Source organism: Histomonas meleagridis, assembly GCF_020186115.1.
Source record: "Histomonas meleagridis strain 2922-C6/04-10x chromosome Unknown contig_30, whole genome shotgun sequence".
Classification (NCBI taxonomy): Eukaryota; Parabasalia; order Tritrichomonadida; family Dientamoebidae; genus Histomonas; species Histomonas meleagridis.
The window spans coordinates 659698-679209 of NW_027150858.1; the positions used below are offsets into that span (position 1 = coordinate 659698).

Genomic DNA, 19512 nt, shown 5'->3' on the forward strand with positions numbered 1-19512 from the left:
GTGAGTATTAAATATATTATAATATGATAAACGAAATAAATATTTAGTATAATGGATTCTACATTTGTCTGAAATAAAAAAAATATTGAATAGAAAACGAGATAATGCATAAACAAAGAAAATCATTATTTTAACTTTTTAAGAAAATAAAATAGACAAAATCTATCATAAATGGAAATTTATGCTAAATTAGAGTTGGGATTTATTGTATATTATTGTGAAAAATCTCATTGGGAAAATTTCGAAAAACACAGCAACAAGTTGTATCGTTGTTTTTAGCACAAGATTTTTCAGATATGATGTAAACTTTCTGGGAATTGAATTTCTGCTGAAAATTTTCGTTTACACGATAGCGACGGTTTTATGCTTCAAATGTGTTGATTTGTTGGAATAAAATATTGAAAAACCCTTTTATTTGAGGTGGTTTTTTCCAGAATTTTGAATTGTATACAATTTAACACCAAATGTTATCTTTGTTCTTAAGATCTGCTATTTCCGGTAGATGCTCTGCCCTCTATGATTATGACACCACTTTTATCACAGGAGGGTCTTTTACTCAATCTTTTGCATTCGTGTCTCCGATTGCATATTATCAATATGAACAATTTCATCCTATTAATTTACCTGTTACTTTTATCCACGACCATTTTTGGGCTTACAATGTAGAGACAGGTAAAGATGGCTTTGATATTCAACATGAACACCCTATTTATTCTGCTGTTTATCATAATGATGATGGTTTAGTTTCAGCATTAAATGCTTTATGCCCCATGTACGGAGGAGAAAACGCAACAGAAGGATGTTGTAACAAGATGTTTAGTTTGAATTATACGCAGATGATAGAAGTCTTCCCTGACAGTTACAAAGGTGTTGATAAAACAACTATATACAATACCACTAGAGATGCTTCAGTAGATTTTACTGGTCTTATTTCAGAAATAAGAAGTTACAAATTCAAACATTATCCAAGATGTTATAACTTAATACGTTATCTTCCTTGCGCAATCTGTCATGCAAATATTAGTGAAATGGCGTTTCCAGTTAAAATTGATGGAAGCGATATTATTCGATCTTTCCCTCTTTGCCGATCTTATGCTTTGAAAATTTATCGCGAGTGTCGCTCTGCATATTATTCAGAAATAACAGGTAAAATATATCCTATTGTTCCTAAAGGAATGGGTGTTGAAGAATTTATGAAGGTGGTTCATGCTCCATCAGAAGAAGATGAGATACCTAATGGTAATTGCATTCCAGAAGGACTATTTTCCAGTTCTTCAATTCGTTTTCTTCCGAAGAAACTTCTTTTAATAATTGCTGCTGTTTTAACTGCGATTCTTCTTTGAGTATTGCTGATAAATAAACGGTCGTGTTTTTTATCCACCCAATTCAAATTTCAAAATAAAAAATTTCGGTTGAACACAAATCATTTTTTTACAACAACAGTTAAACTGTTTTTTCTTGGCGGTTTTAGTTGATCCGTTCAAAAAAACGTTTTTTTTTTTGCAATCTTGAAGATGATCAATGTTATTGCAGTTGGTGATGACTCAGTTGGTAAGACATCCCTACTAATTGTCCTTAATAAAAAACCATTTAAAGAATTTAATACTCCAATACTTTATGATATTTATAAAGAAGAGATATTCTGTGAACAAGAAAAGTATGTACTTATAATTTGGGACACAAGCAATAGGGAAGACTATAAACTTCGTCAATTAGCTTATTTATGTGGAGGAAAACATGTTTTCCTTCTTTGTTTTTCTCTTAATTCGAAAAAATCATTTGAAAGTATCACTAGAAGGTGGATTGAAGATGTTGAACCCTATTGTAAGCACTCAAAAATCATTCTTATTGGAACAAAATCAGATTTAAGAGAACCTGGAAATCCTGATCATGTTTCTGATGAAGAAGCCATGCAACTGGTTTCTAATCAAAATTTTTGTTGTTACATCCCATGTTCTTCAAAAACAGGAGAAAACATTGATTCAATTTTTCCTTCTACTCTTAAATGCTTAAAGAAGTCACATCGTGGTAAGAAACGATTCAGATATTTTGGTTTTTTTTACGTTGGTTTATTCCTTTTGTATCTTATTTTATGTATTCTTCAATTTATCCACTCATTATTTATTCTTTCAAATGATAGGATAAAAATTTATTTTAAAGATAATATTTTATTCACCCTTTCCACTTATGTAAAATATGTATCAATATCTGTGATTATATTTAGTCTATTTGTGATTTTAATTCCAATCGATATCGATTATTTCGAAATAAAAATGAACGTTTTTATTGGAGGAGCTTGTTTTTATATTTTACTTGCAATTGCTCAACTTGGAGTAGGTTTTTCGCTTTTTTTAATTTCAATAAAATCGGATGTTTGTAAACCTAATGACTTTGAAGTATGTGAAAATTTAAAGAAGGAATTCTTATCCCTTGGAATTCACTTATTGGTAACCTCATTAATCTATATTTATGAAACAAGAATGATAACAGTGCTGTACAGTGCTATTCTTTTTGCGTTGAACAAAATATTCTCTTTCTTCAAAAGAATAAAACCAGAATTTATGAAGATAACTTAATATTAAATGTTAATAAAATATTCGTAAAACCTTTTTAAATTTGTTAATATCTTATAATAAGCATTAAGGAATTTATGTCCACATGGATACAATTACTCCCTTATGGAAACGTTTATTAGATTCAACACTTTATGTTGCTTCTTTCTATTTCAATTGAACTCTTAAAGATACTATTATAATTTCTAATTTTTCTTTAATACAAAAATAGATAATTCCTTCTCAACAATAATTTCATTCTCTTATTAACTTTTTTTAAAAAATTTTATACAATTTCCAATTTTTCCAATTAAACGATATAAGATAAAATTATGTTATAAAACACAAATATAAATAATTTTTAAAAAACAATTTAATAATATGCTTTTTAACTGAATTCTTATTTTTATATATTTTTTGTAATTTCTTACAATAAAATAAATGTAAATTTAATTCAAAAAATAATTAAATTTTTAATAACTTGCGCATTGCCTAACGAGTTCTGCAATTGCATCTTTATCAAATTTATCGTTTCTTGCCGATTTGCTTTGGAAGTATTTTCCTGTTACGCCTTCGACTTCGTTGGAAATTGCAACATAAGTCGGGGTTTCTGCGCCCTGTTCAGGTGTTTCATATCCTCCGAAGCCGAGATCATTAGATAGTTTCGAATTGACGTCGCCAGGATGACATGAGTTGACAGCAATGCCTTTCTCGCGAAGTGTTTCAGCAAAATATATTGTGAGCATGCGTTCACATTGTTTTGATTGACGATACGCTGTGTCATTATCATATTGACGACGCTTAAATTCAAGGTCTGTAAGGTCAAGATCTCCTGCCCAATATGAAGCTACGTTAACAATGCGAGAATTTGGTTTCATAAATGGTGCGAATTCATTAATCATCCAATAATAACCAAGAACATTAGTGGCAAACTGTTTTTCAATTCCTGTATTGGTTTCTTCCCGTTTACGTGGCGTTTGAGAAGCAACATTCATAAGAAGATCCAAAGGTTCCTTCCAGTTTTGAGCAAGCTGTTTAATAGATTGGTGGTCAGATAAGTCGAGTGATATAAAATTGATTTGTGCTTTAGGGATTTGCTTGAGAATATTATTGATAGCTAATTCACCATTTCGAGCATCACGTGAAATGATGGTAACAATATATGCCGCGCTGACAAGGTTTTTAACAATTGCAGTTCCAATCGCTCCTGCTCCGCCTGTAACAATCGCTCTTTTCATGGTGATTAAGGGTTTGTAAGATAAATAAATTTCACAATTATACACATAAACTATTCAAAAATAATTCTCGTTCAATTTTCATTTAGGTTTTTTTAGGGGTAAAAATCAATATATTTTCCTAAAAATAAAACAAAAATTTTGAAAATAGCATCGATGAAATTTAATTGTTGTATCACCTTTTGATGTTATTGGGAATATTACTAAAAAAAAATATTTGATGGTCATCCAAAAGAACATTCATATGAGTGTGATTTTACTATTTATTCAGCTTATATGATCAGTTCGATAATTATTCGAAAATAGATCGAAAAGTTATCTATTGTTTTTATCAATTTTAATTGTATATAAAACTTCAATAATATGATGTATAAATAGAAATATTATGGGAGAATTAATTCGCTTTGGAAAGAATGAATTTGTTGTAATTCGATTGACATAATTTATATACATTACTATATAGTGATCAATTTTATTTCTATAAACTAATATTAAACTTTTATAATGCTAACAAATATTTTCTCTTTTTCCACATCTTCTTGGACATGTTGAATTAGGGCTGATATTTCATGTACAAAACTATTATCTCTGTAAGAATGACTTATTATTACTATATCTAAATATTGAAGTATGGAAACCTTTGCTCCTTCCAAAATCATCTTTTCCATCATAACTCTAAAGCATTAAATTTCCTATTTGAAGATGCACAGAGGTAATTGATTAAGATTTAAAATGAAAAATATTATATCTTTCATTTTCATCAACAGCAGTTTTACTGTGCAATTTAACATTGATGTTTTTGTAGAATAACACATTATATTTATAGAATCAAAATTGCAGCCAAGTACAATAAATCCGAATTCAAATTGAACGCCGTCTGAATAATTATTCTGAACAATTGTTGTTATATAGGAATGTGTAATGCTTCAGGTCGAAAAATTTTTCACACAGAAGTGGAAGTGCTCATATTACAATAATGGGAAGTTTGGCAAAATGATCGAAAGTTGGATTTCACTCAAGAAATCTATTTCATTTGATGAATTAAATAATATGTTTGATGAAAACAACAATGTAACAAGGACAATGTGCTTTTATTTTAACAAGATTCTTAAATTTAAGATTATTTATCCTAAAATTTTAGGGATCTAACTATTTGTACCAAGTTAGCAAAATTTCATGAAATACATTAAATGAAACCAAGCAAAAATCACTTTGTTTTTACAAAAATCACAAGAAAATCAATATTTAATGCATTATCTCAATTTTATTCATTAATCGAACAGAAGACATAGCACCTATTCTTGTCAGGAATAAAAAAGATCTTTCTGAAGAAGAATATCAATGTGATAAGGATGAAATCAATGAATTTGCCAAGAAAATCGGAGCCAAATTTTATATCGAAACATCAGCAAAGACAGGTGAGAATATTGTCGAGATGTACCGTAAAGTTGTTGAACTTGATGGATTAAGTTATGAACCCGAAACGACTGAACCCGTCGAAGCAAATGAGCAAAGTAAAAGAAAAAAGTAAACATTATAAACTGAGCAAATTCTGTTGTAATTTGTTAAGAATTTTCTCATCATTATATTAATACAAAATTCCTTGTTAGAAATAGATCTATACATCAAATATCACATCTATCAAATCACAAATTCTAACAAATTTTCTGTGATGACCTGTTTTTTATCAACCTGAGCGTTGCTTTTACTTGTGCTACCTTTTGTATCAATTCTAAGTGATTCTGGATCATATGCTGAACCAGATTCCATTAATTGTAAACGGTATTTATTGAACTACATGGAGACGTATAGAGTCTCATATTATTGTTATGAAGAAATCTTTTGAAAATTGTTGAGTTGGAACTATTCTTTCCATGAAAAAATAGGGAGAGTTCAAAATACTTTACCGCTGTGTATCGTATGCCATTTTTTTTTTTTTGTACTGACAATTGTATTTTCTCACAAATATTTCGGACAGAGTTTTGAACCATTTTTTTATTGATGGAACTTTCGAAATTATTAGAATCAACTGTCTTCAATCTCAACGAAAAAAATTTCGATCAATCAGTTCAAGCAATAATTAATTTATTTGTAGATAGGCTGCCATATACATTTAACTATCTTGTTTCTAGACTTATCTATTCAGCTTTTGTTTCTCAATCAAATAATGAAAATATATACATTAAATATTTATTAACTTTAAAAGAAAAAGAAGATGAAAAAGTCAAAAACAAAAGTGGAACTGAAGTTAATCTTGTTCAAATCTTTTATGAATATTTACTGAGAATAGAAAAGCAAGAATCATATTTCCTTCTTGAAAAGATGATCGAAGAAGAAATAATTGAACCATCTTCAGTAAAGAACATGAGCACATTATATTTTTCTCAATATAAAACAAATGAAGAAATAAACAAACTAAAGAACAAATATCCAAGACCAAAATTCTTTGAAGAATTCCTCTCATCACTTGTTGAATTATCAAAAGATGATTGGAAATTTCATATGCAATATGTAAAAGAAGGAGTTAATCCATTAGAAATTGCGAAAGTACTTCGAAATGATGATTTAGAAAAGCTTCAAGAAATATCATCACATAATGAATTTGACTTTAATCAAATAATTAAGCCATCACTTTATGAAAGATGTTCATTTATTAATACTGAAAATGTTACATTAATTGATTATTGTGCATTTTTTGGTTCGATTAAATGTTTTAAATATTTGTTATTAAATAATTCGAATATCAAAAATACATCTAAATATGCAATTGCAGGTGGAAACTTAGAAATTATTTATTTATGTGAACAAAATAATTCATCATTTACAGAAGCATATGAAACAGCAATAGAATTTCATCAAAATGAAATTTTTCATTATCTTTATGAAAATAAAATTGGAAAATTTTCATCTTCAAACTCTTCTTTTACAAAATCGAATTCTGATTTCGAAAATCAAGATAATTATAATTTAAGTGAAGAAAATTTAATATATCTTGGGAAAAATGTGTAGAATTTAATAATTATGAAATCTTCACGTTTTTAGAAAAAGAAGGAATGAAAATAAATAATGAAATTATAGAAGAAATAGCATCAAAAGGAAATACATTCATAATAGAAAGTGATATAGAAAGTCAACAAATTCCAAAAACAATTTTACCATATTCAGTTAAATCAGGAAATATAGAAATAGTAAAATTACTTTTAGATAAAGAAGGAATTGATGTTAATGCAAAAAATATTCATTTGAATAATTTGGAATATGTTTTAATAATTTGGAATAAGTTTTAATAATTTGAAACAGCACTTCATATATCAGTTAGAAATAATAATATAGAAATAGTAAAATTACTTTTAGATAAAGGAATTGATGTTAATACAAAAAATATTCATTTGAATAATTTGGAATATGTTTTAATAATTTATAATATGTTTTAATAATTTAGAATATGTTTTAATCATTTGAAACATCACTTCATATAGCAGTTAAAAATAATAATATAGAAATAGTAAAATTACTTTTAGATAAAGGAATTGATGTTAATGCAAAATATATTCATTTGAATAATTTTATATATGTTTTAATCATTTGAAACATCACTTCATATATCAGTTAGAAATAATAATATAGAAATAGTAAAATTACTTTTAGATAAAGGAATTGATGTTAATGTAAAAAATATTCATTTCAATAATTTTATATATGTTTTAATAATTTAGAATATGTTTTAATAATTTATAATATGTTTTAATAATTTAGAATATGTTTTAATCATTTGAAACAGCACTTCATATATCAGTTAGAAATAATAATATAGAAATCGTAAAATTACTTTTAGATAAAGAAGGAATTGATGTTAATGCAAAAAATATTCATTTGAATAATTTGGAATATGTTTTAATAATTTATGATATGTTTTAATAATTTGGAATATGTTTTAATCGTTTATGATATGTTTTAATAATTTATGATATGTTTTAATAATTTGATATATGTTTTAATAATTTGAAATATGTTTTAATAATTTGGAATATGTTTTAATAATTTGAAATATGTTTTAATCATTTGAAACATCACTTCATATAGCAGTTAAGAATAATAATATAGAAATCGTAAAATTACTTTTAGATAAAGGAATTGATGTTAATGTAAAAAATATTCATTTCAATAATTTTATATATGTTTTAATAATTTTATATATGTTTTAATAATTTGAAATATGTTTTAATCATTTGAAACAGCACTTCATATAGCAGTTAGAAATAATAATATAGAAATCGTAAAATTACTTTTAGATAAAGGAATTGATGTTAATGCAAAAAATATTCATTTCAATAATTTTATATATGTTTTAATAATTTGGAATATGTTTTAATAATTTGAAACATGTTTTAATCATTTGAAACATCACTTCATATAGCAGTTAAGAATAATAATATAGAAATCGTAAAATTACTTTTAGATAAAGGAATTGATGTTAATGTAAAAAATATTCATTTCAATAATTTTATATATGTTTTAATAATTTGGAATATGTTTTAATCATTTGAAACATCACTTCATATATCAGTTAGAAATAATAATATAGAAATAGTAAAATTACTTTTAGATAAAGGAATTGATGTTAATGCAAAATATATTCATTTGAATAATTTGGAATATGTTTTAATAATTTGAAACATGTTTTAATCATTTGAAACATCACTTCATATATCAGTTAGAAATAATAATATAGAAATAGTAAAATTACTTTTAGATAAAGGAATTGATGTTAATGCAAAAAATATTCATTTGAATAATTTGAAATATGTTTTAATAATTTGAAACATGTTTTAATCATTTGAAACATCACTTCATATATCAGTTAGAAATAATAATATAGAAATAGTAAAATTACTTTTAGATAAAGGAATTGATGTTAATGCAAAATATATTCATTTGAATAATTTTATATATGTTTTAATCATTTGAAACAGCACTTCATATATCAGTTAGAAATAATAATATAGAAATAGTAAAATTACTTTTAGATAAAGAAGGAATTGATGTTAATGCAAAAAATATTCATTTGAATAATTTGAAATATGTTTTAATAATTTGAAACATGTTTTAATCATTTGAAACATCACTTCATATATCAGTTAAGAATAATAATATAGAAATCGTAAAATTACTTTTAGATAAAGGAATTGATGTTAATGTAAAAAATATTCATTTCAATAATTTTATATATGTTTTAATAATTTTATATATGTTTTAATAATTTGAAATATGTTTTAATCATTTGAAACAGCACTTCATATAGCAGTTAGAAATAATAATATAGAAATCGTAAAATTACTTTTAGATAAAGGAATTGATGTTAATGCAAAATATATTCATTTGAATAATTTGGAATATGTTTTAATAATTTGAAACATGTTTTAATCATTTGAAACATCACTTCATATATCAGTTAGAAATAATAATATAGAAATAGTAAAATTACTTTTAGATAAAGAAGGAATTGATGTTAATGCAAAAAATATTCATTTGAATAATTTGAAATATGTTTTAATAATTTGAAACATGTTTTAATCATTTGAAACATCACTTCATATAGCAGTTAGAAATAATAATATAGAAATAGTAAAATTACTTTTAGATAAAGGAATTGATGTTAAAAAAAATTTTTATTTGAATAATTTGTAATATGTTTTAATAAAATTTGACAATTCAAATCGCACAACAAAATGGTTACACAGATTCTATCAGATATTATATTATTAGATCACAGAAAAATAAAAACAAAAATATCAAAAAACTCAGCTGATTCAGCATTAGCTTCTTGGTATGAATTTTTTCTGTATGTGATGAATGGAACTTCCAGATTTGAAATGTATTGAATCTTTCGATGCCTGGATCAAAAATTCTTATGATTTTAATATGATATTAGTACAAAGGCAGGGTTCATTAATACTTAAAGATGTTTTTATAAATTTAAAGCTGATGATTTATTTGTTATTGTCATAAATCTGAATAAATAATCAAATCCAATTTTTTTCTAATTTAAATGTATTTCGAAAATTATGGTTTTATTAATATATTCATTAGATCCATTATTAATAATTTGCTTTCAAGATCTTTATCAATTATTTCGAGCTACTATTGGGGTATCTTTATCCACTATAATAATTACATTAATTTCATGAGTATTTTACCTGTTTTTGCTGTTGATCAAAAAAAATATTTCTATGTGATTCACATATACAATAATACTATATATTTCAATATGATGCAAAATGTAAAATAATATTAATTTCCATATGATATTTCATAAAAAATTCAAGTTTGCTTCTATCGGCACTTATCGTTCGACATAAACCATGCAAAAGTCGATTTTGTCACTTTTTTGAATGAAAAAATAAATTTATCTTGTGCTAATCATGATATTATTCTTAGATTTATATTGATCATAGATGCAACTATGTATATATTTTATATATTCATGATATCAAGATCGTAGGATTGTCGCTATACGTTCGTGCAAAATCGCAAGTCAAGTTTCATACTATATATTATTAATAGAATCGCTTTTTTGATCGCAATTCCGACACAAATTTTATTTCCATGTACTAATTCTCTTAATATATTTTTCAAAATTATTTCAAGCCGGTAGAATGTATCTAAATATTTCAACATTGATTTTGAAATCGAGGTTTCCAATAATCATTTTTCAAGGCGTTAAATTAGCATATAGATACTATTAATATGTTTTGCTCTTGCTGGTTGATACCCATCGAATGAAATTATTTATTTTAGTATTTTTACAATATAATTCCAACTCAAAATGTTTAAACATTCACCCACTATATTTTACACACATACTATAAAATGCTCAAGAAACAACATTGAATTTATTTAGAAATTATCGATCATTTTTCAACACTCATCATCACATATTCAATAATTTATTTTACACATCAACCGAAAGTCAATATTTGAAAGAAAATAGATATTTGAATGGGGTTGTGAACTCAGAATTTCATTATCGTTTTATCCAAAATATTTGAACGTCGTTCCGTTTGAAATATCAGCAGCTTGAATTATGTCGATGAAGCAAAATGAACAAATTCAATCGAACGAAGAAAACAAATGTTTGGTGAATTTTTCGCTCTCTGCAAGTGGATTGAAAAGAATAAATTCTGAAAACTATGAAAATAATTTCAAGATCATTTTTCAAAATGGAAAATTATTAAGAGTACCTGACTTTCTTGCTGAATTTCTTACTTTTATTATTTCGAAAATGAAAGCTGAAAATCCAAAAGTAAATGAATTAAGAGTTGATGCAGATGTTACTCAAGATGCAATGAGACAATTAGAAATGTTGCTTCATGGTCAATCTATAAGTATCACTGATTTAAAAGATTTTTTCGTTAACATGTCTATTAAATCTGAAAATCCAGAACCTATTGAAAAATTACCATTTGAGATAATAACAAAAATTTAATCGAACTTTTAAATATTAAAATGAAATTAGGATAAAATGTAAGTAAAGAAGTTGAATATGGATGAATTCATTTTGGACAAATTAAACAACAAAATTTCGCTTTAGAACAATTCATGTTATTTTTAGGTTGCGATAAACTTAAACTTAAAAACGAGAAATCATTACTTGATTTCATAGAAGAAAAAATTAAGCAAAATACAGAATATTTTGTTTTATTAAAATTTGTTCGTAATGAATTTTTAGATGAAGCAAACTCAAACAAACTTAATTCCATTGTTAATTCACATTCTCCAGAAAAAATCAGTATTTTAAAGAAACCATCTGAAGAAGAATTAGCTAAAAGATATTTGACTGTTGATTGTAAATATGATGGAACGAATAAATTTAATGGAATTCTTAAACATCTTATTGATGCAAGCGCTGAAAATATTATATCTAATGGAACAATAGAAATAACTGCATCCTCATATTCAATCAAAGATAAAAATTCCATTGCATGTATTTTACAAGAAGATGGAGATTTCACGACTATTGATAAGAAAAATGGGTTTATTTTATTTGATTTCAAGGATAAAAGTGTTAATCTTACTGGATATTCTATGAAGTCTACTTCAGTTAAAGGTGGATATTGCTTCCTTAAAAATTGGGTATTAGTATCAAATGATCAAACTAATTGGACACTACTTGATGAAAGAAATGAAGATAAAACACTTGATGGATATTTTAACGAAGGGTTATTTGAAATCAAAGAAAATAAAGGAAACTTCCGCTACGTAAGACTAACTCAAATTGGCCAGAATTGGTCAATTATCTTGGTATGAGAAGAATGGAATTTTTTGGAAGACTTTGGGGATGAAATGATATCATTAATCATTAAAATAAACACTAAAAAATAATTTAAAATAACTTTTTTTTGAATGATTTTATATATAATTTATATTTCACGATGAGTGCAATATTGTAAATGAATATAAAGACACCTTGAAAAAATGTTTACCTCAAGTCCCATTAAATCACAGACTGCAGTTAAATTTTATGATTATATTTTACATTTATTATGAAACTTGGGATCCATATTATATTCTTTTTTATATGTTATTTAAAAGCTTTTATGAAGATATTCATATCAAGGTGGACAGTTTTTCACAGCGTCTTTATGACAAAATAAATGAATTAATAATTCTTAATATCATATTAGAAGGAAGAGAATTCTTTAACATGATATAATCATTCTTTGGAAGATAAAACATCGAAACAAAAAGAAAGAAAAACTTTCCGATTTGTAACCAACTCCACAATTATTTAGCATTGGAAATACTTTTTTTATGCAATTCAATTCATGACAATTATCCAAACCAAAAAGTTCAAACACTTTGTCGCAAACAAAGATATAACTAACAAAACTATGCATAAAATATCGCATTATTTTTCACGCACAAATTTTTCTTCTTCAACTTATCAATGCATTTTGAGTTTATTCAATGTTTTCTTTTTCTCTATTTCGTTTTGTTATACAATGAATTGACAATCCATAATGAGGAGACAAAAGTATATAAAATTTTTACTTAAAAATAATTATTTTCTATTTCGCCTTTTCGGGCTTGCTGTCTTACTTTTGTGTTCATTCCATTTCTCTATTTTTGCCTTCATTTCATCGGGAAGTTCTTTTCTTTGTAATATTGCCATTTGGTAATCGGGGAATTTATAAAATCGATCCAAAAGATACGACAACACGTTATTTTCCCATTCCACGTTTCTATTTTTATCATAATGAGGTCTTATTAATGTTTCGATATTTGATGTTTCGATCACATCTTGATGGAAATCGCAAATATATTTAAATGCTCTAAAGTCCTTATTTTTCCACGCATTCCTATAGATATTACGTGCTTGGTATGAAGGGATATGATAATTTTTAGTTTCCATATATCGTAACAAATTAATTTGCGTTCGGCCTCTTGATGTTGCACTATTAAGAACATTATCTTGTTGCGCATCTTCCATGTTTAAATCAGCCCCATTCGTGACAAAATAATCAACAATATCAACATAACCATGTTTTGCTGCTTCGATAAGAGGCGCATGTCGAACATTTTTCCGTTTAAAATTAGCCCCGTTTTCAACAAGAATTTTGACTGTTGGTAAAGAACCATTTTGACACGCAAAGAATAATGGAGTTTCTTTGTCATGCGTTTTTCGTTCAACATCAATTCCAATGTCGATAAGAAACTTAACAATCTCTGGATGACCACCAAGCGCTGCAAAATGAAGAGCATTCGCACCTGCCGAGTTGGTTTCAAGCAAGTTGATACCAATCTCTTTCATGAAATAAAGAATTTCAAGATGGCCATAAAATGAAACAATTAAAAGTGGAAGTGCACCTACAATATTTCGAGAATTAAAGATAGACGCATTTGTCTTCATGAAAATATACTTAACACAATCTAGAAAACCAAATTGACACGCAACATGAATAGGCATGTTCTGACAATTGTCAGTTTCCTTCATAGTGTCTTCTTTTCGATCAAATAAACGAACTAATTCCATTGAACGACTTGCAACAGCAAAATGAATAAGTGGGCGACCAAGCACATCTTTTTTATCAAGATCTGCACCATTGTCCATAAGAAATCGTACACAGTTGGTAGCATTAAAATAAACAGCAACACTAATAACTGGTGGTGAACTTGATAAGAAAGGTGGAAGATATAATTTGTCAAAACCTACTTCTTGATTTATGATATTGTCTTCAGATAAAACTACATTACCAAGTGCGTCAGCATCGTCATTAAGTATAGCTTCGATAATTGCATCATTGTTCTCTTTGAAATTAAACTTCTGGTAGTTTTGTTGCCACATTGGTGTTTAATAGAAATTTTCATTACAAAATTCATAAGTTTATTTTAGATGAAAGCAAATGTGAGTTATTTGCCAAGGTGGATCAGAATTTCAATGATTTATAAAAATTGATATAAAGTAACATCACATTTTTCTCTTATATGAGCTTTTGGTGAATATTAATTCAGGAATTAAAAATTTATTGAAGTTATGTGATAAAGTTATTGTTTGTTGCGAATTTTCATTATTTTGATCAATAAATAACTGAATAAAAATTTAAATTAAACTTATACCAATAACTATTTAAAATGATCATCATTATTAATCAGACTAAAAATATTTCATAGGAAAGTTAGAAAAAAAATAAAACTCATCTGTAAATCCCATGATTTTCATTCATTTTTGTTTTGCATTTAGATAGGATAATAATATTACTACATAAAATATCCAAATAATCTCTAAACACATTAATTTGTGATAGTAAAAAATTAATTTTATATAAAGCAAAGCATTTATAATACTGAAACAATAAAAACATTTAAGAAATCAAAAAACATTTTATTACAAATTATGTTAATTCACTCTCTTCACTGATGGAGGCAACAACTTTCCAGTCGCTCTTGCGCCATCTTTTCTTACCCACTTATGATCCATAATCATTTTTAAGCTTATTCTTTGTGAAGGTTCATTAATCAAAATTAGTTTCAACAAATCAATAACATCTTCAGAAAGATATTCAGGAAATTTAAATATGTTTGTAAGAATTTGTTGCTGAATTGCATCAACGGCGTCTTTGTCATTCGCATTCGACATTTCAAATGGAAGTTTCCCAGTTAAAAGTGAAAGCAAAAAAATTCCACAAGCCCAAACATCAGCTTTTTCACCATCGAATGAATTATTAAGAAATATTTCGGGAGCTTGAAAATTTGATGTTCCATAGTTTCCTTCGATAAGTACACCTTCATCATATTTTTGGGAAAATAAAAACCCGCCAAGCTTGAATTTACCATCAATAACAAAGACATTATCAGGACGAATATCGAGATGTGCAATATGATGGGAATGAAGAAATGAAACGGCTTCAATAAGATTAATGAAAATCAAACGAGCAGTATTTTCAATCAAAGGAAAGTCTTGTTCGTAATACGTAATTAGATTAACTTCTTCAGATTCAACTATTTGATAATGATATTTTGAATCAAAACTAACTTCAATAAATTTTTGGATAAGCGGATGAGAAATTGAACCAAGAATCTCGAATTCCCTCTTGAGCATTTCTATCGTATTAGTTGATGGTATTGTTTGACGTTCGATTGATTTAGCTGTATATACTTTCTTATCATGTCCAACCATACTCGCTCTGTTGATAGTAAACCCACCTACAGTACTCAAAGGAGTTATCAAATATCTCCCACTTGGATCTATTTTCTGTGTACCTAAACTCGTTTGTTGCATTTGGGCATTTAACGGTCATTTCATTTTGTAAAAAAAAAATAAATCCATCTCTTAATTGAAAAGAGTCTAAAGGAAAAGATCTTGGAAAAAATGATAAGGATCTTAAGTTATGTAATATTTTTAATAATGGCAAATCATTATTTAAAATCAGTGAATTCATCAAACGATTACATTGATTAAAAGTTATTGAACCTTTTGTGCATAAACAAGAAAACTCCTAAACGAAAACTACAAAAAAATTGTTCGAAATTTCAATTTTATTCAAACATTATATTTTTGATCAAATGCTAACACTTTATCCTGGACATCTTCTGGTACCTGTGATTGTTCTACTTCGAATAGCCTTTGGAATCCATTTGCGTTTGAAAACGCCTCCAATATATTCCCTTGCAAATTCATTTCTTCCGACTTTTCGAAGATGAATGTTAAAAAGTCGATTGTTGTTCCCATCAGCTTTGGGAATTGATAGAAGTCCACGAAAGTATCGAACATTCCATCCAAGCACATATAAACCAAAGTATTATTATCCAAAAAAGGTAATTTTGTTAATTCATAAATTGCATCACCAGCAAATGGTTTTGTATTGAATGAAGCGTTTTCATAAACCTCTACCAGTTTCTCGATGATTATTTTGATGTCATAATTTTGCAATAAATTCTGATAATCTTCTTGAGTAATCACAGTAATCAGCCAACAAACAGCAAGGATGACTTGCTGTTTATCAGTTAGTAATATGTCTAACAGATTATCGATTGGAATAAGCAAATAATTCGTTTCTTGTAAAAATATTCCATAGTAATAAATTGTGTGCTCAACCGTAATGTCGTCAAATTCATTGAATCTGTTTTGAATGAGTTCGTTTATTTTGTTGATTTTGATGTGATAAAGTGCGATCGCTGAAGCATTCTTCAGTAAATGTATAAGGCCATAGATCGCATAAGGATAAGAAGTCTTAAAGTCCTTTGAAAGAGCAGTTTTAAAACATTTGACAATGGTTTGTGTTTCTTCATTAGTTGTAATATTGATTGAATATGCATAGACAAGTTTGATAATGCAAGAAAAAAGAGATTCGTGAATATCACTTCTCCTTATATTTCTTGAAAGAACATTGAGGCTGAAGACACCTTCTTTGTTATTATCGGGAACATATTTTGCAAAAGAATCTCTAAGTCGTTTGCTTTTGCTTACAGCTAGAGCAACGGATTCATATATGTCTTCATCAATGCGAGTTGGCATTGGACATGTAAGCAGAGTTGAAAAAACTGAAGGAAAACCCGAATTATATAATTGATAAATAATATATTCTTCTTGATAGCTAAAGTTTAAAACACATCTTGCAACTAAAATAAAAAGCTGAGGGAATTTGTCGAAATTTCTTAATTCATTAAGGAAATCCATAAGAACCTTGAATAATTTATTCAACAATTGTTCATTAAATTCCTTTGAAAAATCGATCTTTACTACAGCTTCTTTTAAGTCGCAAATGCATTCAGCAAAGTTTGGATCCGAAGGTTGATATTTATTCGTTATGAAGAAGTTTATTGATCTATATGCCTTTTGGCGGTATTCATCTGCATTTGCTACAGGTATACCACTAAAGTGGGTTTTTAACAGAAGCTTTTGTGCTTTTGCAACAGTTAAAGGAGGACTTTTGTAGGAGCTCCTCATAAAGTTGTAAACTTCACAAAAAACTTTGCTTCTTTTGTCACTTTTAGTTCATTGTCGTATTTCTTTGGTGTGAAAACCTCATAGCAACGACGACGAAGATTTTTTGCATTTTTTTCCTTGTCTGATCATCATTTATTTGAATAAATATGTTTTCAAAAATCTCTGATAATTTGAGACTAAATTCGACAAAAAATTCATGAAATTGCTTTAAATTATCCATTTCAAATTAGATTAAAAATCCTTATTACAACTTTCCCTTACATATCAATAAAAAACATATACGAACTGTGTTAGAAACACGTGTCCATAACGGTTAATCATAAGACAGAAATTTTAAAAAGATTTTGAATTTATTTTATTTTTTTGAGATATTTCTTCCAACAACCAAAAGATTTAACATTTTTATTATCTAAATTTCTGAATGTGTGAATGAATTTTTACTAATATATATCCGTATCATGGTATATGTTACTGACTTTCGATATTCAAAAGCTTATTCACGAAATTATATAAGTCTTCATAACTTTGCGGAACTTGCGCCTTCTTTAATGCGTCGATGTTCATTGTCTTCACCTTTTCCCTTACCGCAGGTTCTTGTAACAAGCATTCGTATGATGCAATTATATTCTTTGATAATCTTTGGCTATAGTTTGACGCCATATTATAGATGACAACGTTAAGAACTTTAAGAACAGTATCAAGACGCTCTGAACTCGAAATGACATACGCACGTCCTTCTTTGTCGCTAAGGATTTTTTGCACTATGAATGCAGCAACGATACGTGACATGTCTTGACCAAATTTAAGAATACGTAGACAAAGTGGTATGAACTCATTTTGTAGAAGATATTGGATAATGTCGTGGTCTTCGGCCTTAACAAGACTACCAATGATACCTAGAGAGGTTAATTTGAAACATTCACATTCACGACTTTGATTGGTAGTATGAAGAAATGGAAAGAGATACATGGGAATATTGGCCTTGATGAATGGAATTCGTGTATCTTCATGGCCAGCAACACATTGAAATAATGCAAGAACATTACAAACACGAGTTGCTAGTCGTGAACTAAGTGAAGCTGGAGCACTATTGGACGATGCAGAAACAGAGGTAAGATGTGGATAAATACTAAGAATATCGGTAAGTAGAGCTGTTATTGTTCCAGGACTTTCCCAAAGAAGAACTGCAAGATTGGGAATTTGCTCTCTTTGAACACTGAGCGTATGAAGAGCTTCAGCTCTTTCATTGGGTCCGAGTGTAAGTCGTTTTACAAGGGTATAAATTTGATCCATGTTTGGATAAAGATTTCGTGAATACATTGGATTGCTAAACATGTTTATGTTATGTCCTCCTTGCATCCATTGTGGAGAAGGAGCCCTAATATATGGTCCGTTTTTCATCAAAAAAATGGCGAAAAATTGTCACTTTTTGAATAAAGGTGATAATGATCTTCTTGATCAAAAAAGTACACGTGAAGCGGTTATTTATTCCGATTAAAAATCACAGAATTTTTATATCATCAGAACCGTTCGTTATTAAATCGGGTTCTGATGGAATGGAAGAGGTATGGGCACTAAATTCTCGGAATTGATATCAAAAAATTCTACTTAAAAACTTGTTTCATAGAATTTAATAATATGTTTATTTATTTATTTTTTGTTTTAAGTTTGTTAATCATTAGCTAATGATAGCTGTAACCTATAGTAATAATTTAAATAAAATCGAATTACCACATGTTTGAATGAAAAAAATGAATTGCAAGCAAAACACTAATTTTTATTAACAAGATAGATTATTTAATCAATAAACTATAAGAAAATGAAATTGGAGCTTTTTTTAACATTAAATCATATTTTATTAATGAATAACCATGAGTAAAAATTTCTCCTTTAAGAAATGTTTCTATATTTAATTCCTGATAATTTACCAAGACACAAAATTGTTTATTGAATTTCCTTCTTCAAAAAAGCAAAAAATCAATTGTTTAACAAACATTTCAAAAAATATATATATATATATATATATATATATATACAAAAATGCTGTTCTTAAGAAGGATGATAATAAGTTAAAATGAAATTCATTTTGTCAGTAAGAAGAATTCTTGAACCCTTCTTATGAATTTTTTTCTATGACCAAATTGAAAAACTGTTTATACCTATCGTAACGGTTGATGATTAAGTCATGAGCGAAAATGATCTTAATAATTTATACCAACAATCCCTAGAATCTATCAAAAGTTTAAAGTATAATGAAGCAGAAATGTCTTTATCTCAA

General features: G+C 27.2%; 5 protein-coding genes across 5 annotated transcripts; 1 reads left to right on the top strand and 4 right to left on the bottom strand.

Annotated features, from left to right (window-relative positions):
- Positions 1-464: 464 nt before the first annotated feature.
- On the top strand, positions 465-1343 carry GO595_004954 (uncharacterized protein; the record flags this gene model as incomplete). Its single annotated transcript, XM_067918142.1, has 1 exon — positions 465-1343. One exon carries the CDS (start codon positions 465-467, stop codon positions 1341-1343), a length of 879 nt encoding a protein of 292 aa, XP_067774972.1.
- Positions 1344-3025: 1682 nt separating this feature from the next.
- GO595_004955 (retinol dehydrogenase) lies at positions 3026-3790 on the bottom strand (the record flags this gene model as incomplete). Its single annotated transcript, XM_067918144.1, has 1 exon — positions 3026-3790. The coding sequence occupies one exon, from the start codon at positions 3788-3790 to the stop codon at positions 3026-3028; it is 765 nt and encodes a 254-aa protein (XP_067774973.1).
- Positions 3791-12848: 9058 nt separating this feature from the next.
- On the bottom strand, positions 12849-14132 carry GO595_004956 (ankyrin repeat protein; the record flags this gene model as incomplete). Its single annotated transcript, XM_067918145.1, has 1 exon — positions 12849-14132. One exon carries the CDS (start codon positions 14130-14132, stop codon positions 12849-12851), a length of 1284 nt encoding a protein of 427 aa, XP_067774974.1.
- Positions 14133-14684: 552 nt separating this feature from the next.
- On the bottom strand, positions 14685-15566 carry GO595_004957 (CAMK family protein kinase; the record flags this gene model as incomplete). The annotated part of the gene is made up of 1 exon (XM_067918146.1): positions 14685-15566. The coding sequence occupies one exon, from the start codon at positions 15564-15566 to the stop codon at positions 14685-14687; it is 882 nt and encodes a 293-aa protein (XP_067774975.1).
- A 2136-nt stretch (positions 15567-17702) lies between these two features.
- GO595_004958 (uncharacterized protein) lies at positions 17703-18635 on the bottom strand (the record flags this gene model as incomplete). Its single annotated transcript, XM_067918147.1, has 1 exon — positions 17703-18635. One exon carries the CDS (start codon positions 18633-18635, stop codon positions 17703-17705), a length of 933 nt encoding a protein of 310 aa, XP_067774976.1.
- Positions 18636-19512: the final 877 nt, after the last annotated feature.